Source organism: Tiliqua scincoides, chromosome 3, assembly GCF_035046505.1.
Source record: "Tiliqua scincoides isolate rTilSci1 chromosome 3, rTilSci1.hap2, whole genome shotgun sequence".
NCBI classification, from domain to species: domain Eukaryota; kingdom Metazoa; phylum Chordata; class Lepidosauria; order Squamata; family Scincidae; genus Tiliqua; species Tiliqua scincoides.
In genome coordinates, this window is record NC_089823.1 from 166,272,424 (window position 1) to 166,284,225 (window position 11,802).

General features: G+C 42.9%; 1 protein-coding gene across 1 annotated transcript in view; it reads right to left on the bottom strand.

Annotated features, from left to right (window-relative positions):
- Positions 1-6,691, bottom strand: part of LRRC27 (leucine rich repeat containing 27) — a 58,374-nt gene extending 51,683 nt beyond the window's left edge. Inside the window, exons 1-3 of the mRNA XM_066622572.1 lie at positions 6,482-6,691; positions 5,119-5,249; positions 3,965-4,023 (exon numbers count right to left, since the gene is read on the bottom strand). Coding sequence (XP_066478669.1) covers positions 3,965-4,023; positions 5,119-5,249; positions 6,482-6,691 — 400 coding nt within the window. The remainder of the gene's footprint in view (positions 1-3,964; positions 4,024-5,118; positions 5,250-6,481) is intronic.
- Positions 6,692-11,802: the final 5,111 nt, after the last annotated feature.

Sequence of the window (11,802 nt, forward strand, 5' to 3'; positions counted from 1 at the left end):
CCCACTGAGCAAATGGGGATGGAGCCTGTGGGACCTGACTAGAACAGGAGAGATCAGGAAGTTGACCCAAATGGTTAAGGGCTCAATCCTAAAAGCGGCAGCACCGCCAGGTGCAGTGGCACCAAAGTGGCTACCGCTGCATCCTGTGGCACCATGGCAGCTACCAGAAGTCTCCTTGGGGAAGGGGACTTTTGTCCTTTTTGCCCAGGAAAGCCCTAGGCCCCATAATGGGGCTTCTCAAGCCTCTGCAGGCTATTTTGTTGGCGGAGACTCTATGAGAGACTCCATGTTGGGCCAGAAGGCCCAACGTGAAGTTCTGGATCTGGCAGAGCAGAGCTCTACTGGTCCTGCTCCTCTCCTGCCCTACTTTCTCCCCTCACCCTGCCATCCCCCGTCTTCCCACTCAGTACCAGCGGTACAGCTGTATCTCCAGCACAACAGAGCTCAGGATTGGGCTCTAAGTCCTCCGGTTGGTATGGCCCTTGTGCAAATTGGGTGAAACCCAACAGGCAGCTTCAGCTCGTTCCACCAACCATCCTACCTGACATACCCCTTTCCTCCATGCCAAACACAAACAAGGTGTAGAGAACTGCCCCTACCACTAGCGGCAGCGTAGGCTATCTTACACTGTACTTCCTATGTAATCTGCTTCCTATTAATAGATACCACCCATTTCCAAAAAAAATCATTATTTTACTATAGATATTAGTGAGAGGATGATTGAATGCTTTATATTTAGCACTTAAAGGGGGAAAAAAGCAGCTGGCAAATATTATAATGTTGGCATCCACTATTTTATCTATAATTTTCTGTTTTCAACCACAATTAACACATGTGGATAAATACCTCCTGCTGATTGCTTTTGGTTTTTAATTGATTTAACAACTGATGGTCCTGATTTTTATTTTGCTTTTATTGCATTGCATTTTCTTTCTTTAATGTTTCATTCTTTCATTTTCTGTTTTTAATATTTTTCTAAACCACTTAGAATTTTTAAAATAAAGCAGGGTAAAAACATCTGAAGCAAAACAACTTAAGAATAAAAATGACATACAAATATTTGCAAATACAGTTTGTTGAAATAAGCCTTCTTGTTTGCTTTACATCATGATTAAAAGTACAGGTGGAGCCTGTTTTATCTGTGGATTTTTCATCCATGAATCTGGCTCAATGTGGGTTGACCCTCAACCCTAACCCTAATGCCCAGACCCACACTGAGCCATTCTCAGCTCCACGTGAACCCTCCGAAGGGGACCGGAGCTGTGCTATACATGCCATATTAGGCATTCTGAGGCCAAAGGAAGTCCTCCAGGGTTTCTTTTTTTTTGCCTCTCTGGGCATTCTGAAGCCTGCAGAGGCAGCGGGCAGATGCATGCTGCCTCTGCGGGCTTCAGAAAGCTCTCCGGAGGGAACCAGTCCCTTTGAAGGGAGAAGGGGGTGGAAAATCATGGGTTAACTGTGATTTGCGGTATCCCAAGAATGGATCCCTCAGGGATACTGAGGTCCCACTGTTCACTTCAGGAAAACCTACAATGATTTTGTTATTTTGCAAAACACAAGTTCTAGTCACAAAAAATGGAATTTTTAAATTCCATTTTTCATTACTCTAAGGTAAAAGATATTCTTCACACATAACACTTGGCTAATTTAAGGCAATCATAGTTTACATTTATTTGGGGAGGACAATATGGAAAGTATCAAGATCCTGATGAATAACAGTCAATAACACATTTTTCCTGCTTCCTTAAAATTGCGTTTTTAAAAGTCCATACTGACTGAAGATCAACTTTTTCTTCCTTTTTGACAGTGAAATACTTAATATTCTGTATGAGTCTCTACTTTATTCATGATTGTAATGTAGCATATTTGCACATAAATTCTTTCTACTAAGCCTCTCCTGGATGACAAATATCTTAATAGAGTGGGTTTGCCTTATTCTCAATTATCAGCAATTAAAAGCTAATATAAATGTTGTAAAACAATCTTCCTGTAGAATTTTTTAGCGGTTGTAATACATCCATCTTTTCTAACATCCTAGTTATTTCCTGTGCCTTTTTGTTTCCCTCTATTCCTAGGCTCCTCCTCACCCCACACATAACAATTCAACTATCTCTGCATAATGTGAAAATCTCTACACACACACACCCAAGCATGAACATACCCTTTCTTGGCCGTATAGTAAGGTACGTTTTCTTAAGATAATACAAAATATGCTACTACTGCTAAAAATGCTAGCCAAATTCATTATGTGCAAAAATCCCTCTTGTAGGAGGCTGTATGATTTGTAGATCTCTTTATCCATAATATACATGACTATACTATAGCATTAATGTAAGATGCTTAATGAATAAAAAATGAAGTTTATGCATTACAGGCACTATAAATGTGTGCCATGTGTAATATACGTGGGAGGGGGAGGATATCAGAGTAACAAACTGTGACAAGGAGGGAAAGGGACTAAAAGGATTTTTATAAGTTTGACATACTTTTAACACTTGACCCATTTGGGAAGTGACCTATTTTCCTATAAAGTCCAGTATAAAAAAACCCTGGATCTTAAAAGTGTGGATGTTATAGATGACTGTCTAGAACAGATTATGAGCAAATGCTTTGTGCTGCTCAAGCATTCATTTAATGTTTTATTGCTATTGAAATCAATATTTCTGAATGAAACTAAAGTGTCCTGAACACGTAAACATGCCTCTGGGCTTGCACTCTATTTTGGCCCAGTTTACTCTGCCCGCTGTAGATTGGTGCATGACTCAGTCTTTGTGTTGCTAGAAAATCCTGGGAGATCATTAAGACAAGCTATTTTATTCTTTTTGCAGATGTTTAAAATTCTGAAATGGCCCCAGGTGACCTTGCTTTTTCTAGCTCATTTGATTTAGGTCTAAGGAAAATATGAGAGAAGCTAGTTGAATTGTCTCCCTGTTATGTGACTTACATTTTAGGAAATGTTCTCATATACCTGAGGTACTATTACACTTTATTACACTATTGTCCTAAGAACTCTGAGCAACATACAAAGTTCCCTTGTCCCATTATACGCTCCCAACAATCCAGTTAGGTAAGCTGGTCTGGCAATTACCACTGGCTGGTCCAAGATTTGCTTCATGAAAAAGTGGGGATATGAACCAGAGTCTCCCCATTTTATACACTAGTCACACTGGTTTCTCCACACTGGTTTCAGTAGGGTTCCAATGCTTTAAGGCCCAAGAGGGTAGCATTATTTGTTAGTCCGGATGGGTGTGGGTCTATAATCAGGTAACAAAGGTAAGTCAAGTTGAAAGGTGCATGCAAAGCTATCTAGGGCATTTCCAGAAGAGGGCGGGACCAAGCCAAACTTTTCAGAGGCAGCAGAGTTCAAAGAACTGGAACAATGGAGTCTTTTACACCAGCAAAGGGCAGCTTGGGACGAACAGTGCCAGTTAGAAGTATCATTTGTAATTGGCCTCTAAATGCACAGTGTTCAATGTTTAATGGCTGCATCTGCCTAGGACCTTGGATAATGTTTCTCTGAGACTGAGAGGTGAATTTGGGGGGCTCTGAGGGTCACTCACAGTTGCAGGGTTCAAGTATACAGGTTCTCAACACTGGCCTTGAGTAGGTCACCTGGTGCTGCACACTTTTCCTTTTGGGACTCTGTCATGGTTGGTATGAGTAGAGAAGGAACTCCAAACTCCTCTTCCATTGATATGAAGAACCAGTGTGTCCCACTAATCCTCTGAGCAACTCTTATTTAATTCAGCTTCTATTTCTGGTCCTGACAGTAATTTTCCTATAATAGTTTCCTATTATATATTAATGTCATTGTGGTCAAAGCATTGTGCCAAGTGATGGATGAACAGTACCAAGATGAAATCTGTCCAAAATTCATTATTCAAGAGAGTGTTCAAAGTAAAGTTAATTACTAAAAATGGCTATGTTTGTCTAAGCATATATTCTGAATTTATAAAGTACTTACCAAGCTCTGCAGGCAATCTTTTAATAGGATTCCTTTCTAACAGAAGCGTTTTCAATTGCCTTTGTAACAAATAAGAAAATAAGCATATAAGTAGAAAATAAATCTTAATTAAAATGACAAAAATTTAATTATGTAAATTAGGACCCCACTCTAACCAACTTTCTAGCACCAAGGTAAGGGCAATACAACTCTGAGGTAAGGGAACAAACATTGCCTTACCTCAAGGAGGCCTCTGTGACTGCCCCCCAACTGCAGGATGCAGCAAATGCCCAACCGGTACAGCTTTGCCAGTCCTGGAAAGTTGGTTAGGATTGCGCCCTAATTTTCTTAACCAATTTTTCTGTTATAAAGCAGAAGCATGCAGCAGAATTCCCAAAAAAATTTCCAAAAAAATATGAAAAACATCACAACTATCAGATGCATTGCTAGGTCACATAGCTGATCATTGGAGATTAATGTGGATGCTAAAAATGTTGCAGTTTTTAAAATCTCACACCATGTTTAAACTTGATCAGATGACCTGTCAGAAAACATATATTTTAGCTGCAATCCTATGCACACTTACTTGGAAATAAGCCCCACTAAACTCAGTGGGATTTGGCTGGCAACCTTCAGTTTCGAAAGACTATGGTATAAGCCTACAGCACCCGGTATTCCCAAGCGGTCTCCCATCCAAGTACTAACCAGGCCTGACCCTGCTTAGCTTTCGAGATTGGGCATCAGCAGGGAAACAGTTGCTGCTGTTAGTGTAGTATGGTGTAATGTAGTGTAGTGCTGTTAGAAGTAAATCAGTGGGATTTACTTCTGAGTAAACATGAATCAGATCAGCTAAGGACAGCTTTTCTGAATAATTCCTAAACAATTTCATTTTTAGTACTTTGGTCGCAGTCCACATTCTTGGCAACCCTGCCTCCATCTCTGCTTATAAGAGAATGGGGCAAATGCATGAAAAATATGGCTTCCACGGCCATATCTAATTTGGTGCTTATTTCTATAATCCAATCAGCTAATTTAACCACTAATTTTTTATGATACTTTACTGGGGTCAACTGGGGCAAAAGTTAATAATGCATAATTACACAATTAACACCTATTGCACAACAACTGAATAAGAATGAATAATTGTTGAAAGAGTAGCACAAAAGAAGACTTACTTGTGGCATCCAATTCCAGACGGAAGCTCTTTAATTTTATTATATCGCAGATCCAGCCAAACAAGATTTGGCAGGTGCTGAAAGAAATCTTCAGGAATTAAAGACAGGGCATTTCCTTCCACATGCAAATGCTAAAACAAAACAAAACAAACAAAAAAAGAAATCAAAACATATATGAACATGCAGTGATCTTTGAGTGTTTGCATAGTGAATTCATGAATATGCATCATGAATTTGCAAGAGAAATACAAACAGTCCAATCCCACCGAAATCCCTGCTCAGTGATGCACTAGTACTGGTGTGAGCTATGCTGTATCCCACAGGGATTTTTGGCTGCTGGAGGTCTCCTCGGGGTAAGGGGACATTTGTCCCCTTGCCTCTGGGTAAGCCCCAGCAGCTGCAATGGGTTAACCTGAACCTGCACCGGTGATAACACAGGCGCAAGTCCATGTTGATCCATGCAGGCAGACCAGGCCTGGGAAGGGATATGGATACAGTGCTCACCAGTGCTGCTCACCAGTGCTGCTGATCCTGCCCCCTCCTGGGCTCAATCCGACCACCCCTTGTTTCCGTTGTGGCCCCATTACGCCTTCCTCCACCACATTCAACCCCCTCCCCACCAACCCCCCCACACCTGTGCTGGACTTACCTTCTCCAGCGAGCCTGTGTTGCTCTGCCAGCACCAGCAGGAAGGCTCTGGTCTTCCTACTAGCATGCCTGGAACTTGCGCTGTTCCAAAGTACATTATGGAACATTTCAACAGCACACACCGGCAGAACATGCATTCTGCTGGCACAGGCCCTACCTAGATAGGATTGGGACGGAAATATGTGTTTTACCTATGTTAGCGCACAATCCTAACTCCTTATGTCAGTGCTTTCCAGCACTGACATAAGGGCAATGCAGCTCTGAGGTAAGGGAACAAACATTCCCTTACTTTGAGGAGGCCTCCATGAGTGACACCCAACTGCAGGAAGTAGCACATGTCACATTGGCACTGCTATGCCAGTGCTGGAAAGCACTGACATAAGGGGTTAGGACTGCTCTCTAAGTACATTTTTCAGAACTGGAAAGGATATAGAAATAATAAAATGTAAAATATACACTTTTACTAAAATGTAAAATATACACTCTATACTCACTCATGTGTGCATGTACTATTGAACCTAAACTACTATGCATACTTAGTTACCTCTGTGAACTGTGTTTAATGTACTGTATTTCAAAATTTAAGAAAGTAGAAGGAAAATTTTTAATCTTCCACTTATAATTCATTGTGTGTGTGTTTTATACAAATACATAAAATACATACATACAAATACATAAAAAAATAAACAACTGCTATAATAGACAAGAGTCTTACTTTAAGGTTAAGTAACTGGTATATATCTGCAGTTAGATGTTGTAGGTCCTTACGACTCAAATCCAGAGAGACTGAAGAATTGGACACAAGGTTCTCAATAGTCTGACGGATGCATCGTGATGAACTAGAAGCGGAATCAGTCCTTTTGTTTTGTGAATTCTGGAGGTAATCACCACCACCAGTTTCTGTGGAAGACCACTTTTCCTCCATTTGATGAGAAATCAGTTGGAGTAAACCAGTAATCTACAAGCTCATTGTCCAAAGGTAAGCATAAGCTAAAACAAATTAAAAGAACCAACACATTGGAAGGTATCAATCAATACATCCAACCCTGTCTACTCCACCCCCTCAGAACACTGCAGTAGGGAAGTAAATACAATCCTATTAGAAATTTTAATACATTTAGGATTTTTATTTGCTGGGATTTCTGTAACAAATTCTGGGCCTTGATCTGATCCAACAAGATGCTTCTCATGTTTTTAAGAAAAAGTGGCGATTTAGCATAAATTACTTATACTGTACCTTGACAATTACAAAATCAGTAGAAGGCACTCTTAGATTTAAAAAGATGCCATTGGAACAGAGAGTTTCTAGTTAAGATCACAGTAGTCATGCAAGACTGGTCCGTTTTGTTTGAGCTTGAGAACAGTATTCAAATGTATACTGTGCCAATTAGTGATCCCAAAGAATCCTCAGCTTCCTGCATTCCTTATCCTCAAGGAAGGTGGAAACGCACAGCAATAATTTGGGATACCTCCTTAAATTGCTGCATGTCCATGTTCAGGATCTGAGGTGAAGGTGCAGCTGTGCTCCCGATAAATCATGCAAACATTTCTGCCCATCTCTAAACACTTGTAAGGAAAGGATACTCCAAACCCAGAGGCTTTTAAAAGTTGTTGTGCAGTCGTTAAGTCGTGTCCAACTCTTCGTGACGCCATAGATCACAGCACGCCAGGCCCCCCTGTCTACCACTAACTTCCGGAGTGTGTCCAAATTCATGTTCGTTGCCTCTGTGACACTATCTAACCATCTCATCCTCTGTCATCCCCTTTTCCTTTTGCCTTCAATTTTCCCCAGCATCAGGGTCTTTCCTAAAGAGTCCTCCCTTCTCATGAGATGACCAAAGTATTTAAGCTTCAGCTTCATCATCTGTCCTTCTAATGAACAGTCAGGGTAGATTTTTAAATATACTGCCACTCAGTTGCTGCCTGATCCCCTCAAATGGTACAAAACTCCTACCCAGGCAGCACTTCCTCACAATAATGAAGTGAAACTTGCTGATGATAAAGTACAGGCAAACACATTAAAAACCTACATGCCAGTTTCCCTCTACACCAAAGATCTATCAGTGTGGGGCCTGTATAATGTGTGAGGCAATCCTATTGAGGAAAGATCACAACAAGGAGTTAGGCTACAATCCTATGCACACCTGGGAGTATGCCCCACTGGACACAGGGGGGCTTACTTCTGAGTAAACTTGAATAGGAGAAGAAGAAATCTCTTTCTTTCTAGATTTGAAGATGGAGCCTGCACTCCTAAATACACTGACCAGGGAGTAATCTAATTGGACATAATGGAACTGATTTCTGAGTAAACATATGCTCTGTGGTGTAGGTTTGGCTTGTGTAAAGCAAATTGTCCCACATAACAGGGTGATCTTTTCTTTGTTTCTTTTTTCAGTTCCACTCCATTCATTTTTAACAGAAATATGATCATGGTGGTGAGTGTGTGCACATTTCATTTGACTATATACCCTGATAACAGAACAGAGAAACACTTTATGAAGCATGGTTCTCACGTCTGTGTGTGTGTGAGAGAGAGAGAGAGAGCGCGTGCAACTGTGCAGTGCATATTTTCCCAGTGGGGCAAAGGGAGTTTATGCCCCCTTTTCTCTATGGAAACATGTGCCCCCTTTTTTCCTCTGAGAGTCTGTGCCCCCTTTTCTATGGGAGCTTGTGCCCCCCTTTTTTCCTCTGGGAATCTGTACCCCTTTTTTCTATGGGAACTTATGCCCCCCTTTTTTCCTCTGGGAGTTTGTGCCCCCCTTTTCTTTATGAGAACATGTGCCTCCCTTTTTTCCTCTGGGAGTGTACCCCCTTTTCTATGGGAGCTTATGCCCTCCTTTTTTCTCTGGGAGTTTGTGCCCCCTTTTCTCTATGGGAACATGTGCCCCCTTTTTTTCCTCTGGGAGTTTGTGCCTCCCCCTCTTTTCTATGTTTAGTTTATGAGCCCCCTTGGGACAGCCCCCCTTTTTAATCTTTTGCTTTGTAAACCACTTGGCCAACTTTGCTTGGTTTTGTTGCCAAGCAGCAGATATTTGTCTAAATATCAAGGGCAATAAAACATTTCAATACTTTGACCCCCCCCCCCCCCAACACCACTACGCAAGAAAAACCCCCAGCTGCTTTCCAAAACCCCTGCCCTGTGCTGGGAGGTAGCAAAGCCCTTTTCCAACCCCCACTCCCCCCCAGCATCCACAAGCCTCTCCCTTCCTTCCCCCCCCCCTCCTCACCCACCTGCTCCCCAGCCTGCGGGCGCGCGGGTAGGATGCTGCAGGGGCAGGTCCCTTCTCTGCTCCCTCCCACCAGGATCTCTCTCTTTGTGTCGTGACCCAAGTGCAACAAACAGGCCGCGGGCAGGAGCGGCAGCGGTCGCCATGGCAACGCTCAAGCTGCCTGGGAGCGCTGGAGGCGGAGGCCGCCTGTCGCCCGGCTGGGGAATGAATGAATGAACTGAGAGGGGCGTCCCCTCCACTCCCTCCCATCACCTGCCCTCGCAGGGCTTCTGTCTCCTCTCCACTGCCCCTGTGTAGAAAATAAGACTTCATGCAAAGTTTACACAAGGACTGAGAAAAACTAGGGGGAAATACAAACTCTCCCCCCCCGTCATTGATCATGCTGCTTCTCACTCCCACACTTATGGCTCCTCTCCCAATGCTCTCTCCTCCTCCAGGCACCTGCAGCGGTTTCCTTAAATGCACCTCCAGCTATTCCACCTTAAGACGCCTTGTCTTCCTTACAGGCACCTGTTGCTCCCTCCCTGTGTTCTTTCTCACCCCACAGGCATTGTAACTGACTACCACACCAGCTATGTTCAACCTTCGTCGCCTCACGGCACATTGGAAATTATCAAGGCACACCATCGGTTTCTGACAAGGCACATTATGCTTCTGGTGGGGGCTCACATCCCTCAACGACCCTCCCGCAAACTCCCATCTCATACATGCGAACCATTGGCGGCGCACCAATGTGCCACGGCACACCAATGTACCATGGCACACAGTTTTGAAAATCGCTGTACTACACAGACAAGACCTGTTTAGTGCAATGTTTCTGAACCAGTGGTACTTGAGGTCTGGTGGTACACATGGGAACCCTGGATGCTCGCCGCCCAGTAATGAGACCAGGAATACTACCCAACAAACAGCGGTAGGAGGCTCCAAAGCATACTTTTCCATACTTGAAAAAGTCCTCCTGCCCAACTTGAGCTTCTTGCTGGTGTTTGTCATGTCCTATCTGGCCTCCCAACACAGAAGTAAGTGATAATGATGTTATCATCAGTTACTTAAACATAAGAACATAAGAACATAAGAACATAAGAACAGCCCCACTGGATCAGGCCTTAGGCCCATCTAGTCCAGCTTCCTGTATCTCACAGCGGCCCACCAAATGCCCCAGGGAGCACACCAGATAACAAGAGACCTCATCCTGGTGCTCTCCCCTACATCTGGCATTCTGACTTAACCCATTCCTAAAATCAGGAGGTTGCGCATACACATCATGGCTTGTACCCCATAATGGATTTTTCCTCCAGAAACTCGTCCAATCCCCTTTTAAAGGCATCTAGGCTAGACGCCAGCACCACATCCTGTGGCAAGGAGTTCCACAGACCGACCACGCGCTGAGTAAAGAAATATTTTCTTTTGTCTGTCCTAACCCGCCCAACACTCAATTTTAGTGGATGTCCCCTGGTTCTGGTATTATGTGAGAGTGTAAAGAGCATCTCCCTATCCACTCTGTCCATCCCCTGCATAATTTTGTATGTCTCAATCATGTCCCCCCTCAAGCGTCTCTTTTCTAGGCTGAAGAGGCCCAAACGCCGTAGCCTTTCCTCATAAGGAAGGTGCCCCAGCCCCGTAATCATCTTAGTCGCTCTCTTTTGCACCTTTTCCATTTCCACTATGTCTTTTTTGAGATGCGGCAACCAGAACTGGACACAATACTCCAGGTGTGGCCTTACCATCGATTTGTACAACGGCATTATAATACTAACCGTTTTGTTCTCAATACCCTTCCTAATGATCCCAAGCATAGAATTGGCCTTCTTCACTGCCGCCGCACATTGGGTCGACACTTTCATCGACCTGTCCACCACCACCCCAAGATCTCTCTCCTGATCTGTCACAGACAGCTCAGAACCCATTAGCCTATATCTAAAGTTTTGATTTTTTGCCCCAATGTGCATGACTTTACACTTACTGACATTGAAGCGCATCTGCCATTTTACTGCCCATTCTGCCAGTCTGGAGAGATCCTTCTGGAGCTCCTCACAATCACTTCTGGTCTTTACCACTCGGAAAAGTTTGGTGTCATCTGCAAACTTAGCCACTTCACTGCTCAACCCTGTCTCCAGGTCATTTATTCCAGTGGTACTTTGAATAGGTGAACCATGTGAAGTGGTATGGTAGAGGACAACCGTTGAGAAACACTTGTTTAGTGCAACCACTACTGCCCATTAATGTTACTAATGTTTAAAACCTCCATTTTACTAAAATAATCACGTATTGGAAGGGTGGAGAAAAGTCCCTCTCTGCACATTTTCTTTTTAAATCAACCTGCTAGGATAGTAATGATTAATGCTCATTGAAGGCTGTAATCTTATCCACTCTTATCTGGGAGTAAGTCCCATTGGCTATAATGGCACTTATTTCTGAGTAGACATGCATAGGATTGGATATGTAGTGTTGGCTTGTATGAATCTGTCAGATTCATATAGTATCAGCCCCAACGATCTCTTCTTTTCTGACCCAAATCTACTTTCACAGAACCACAGCCCTGAAAATATACTGTCCCCCTCATAGAAAATTGACAGTTCTACCAGGAATTCTAAGCTCTGGTTATTGGAAATTGCTGCCTCAGTTTGTGGAATAAAAAAGAGTAATGAGTCTGATAAGTAAATGTTATTCCTTTTATGAAAACAAATGTAATCATATGGTACAATGCAGAAAACACCATTAACCTCCTTTCCATCATGATCCTCAGTTTTAGACCACATCAAGAAAAAAATACTTTCCTAATAGGAGAAGTATGGGATTATAGAGA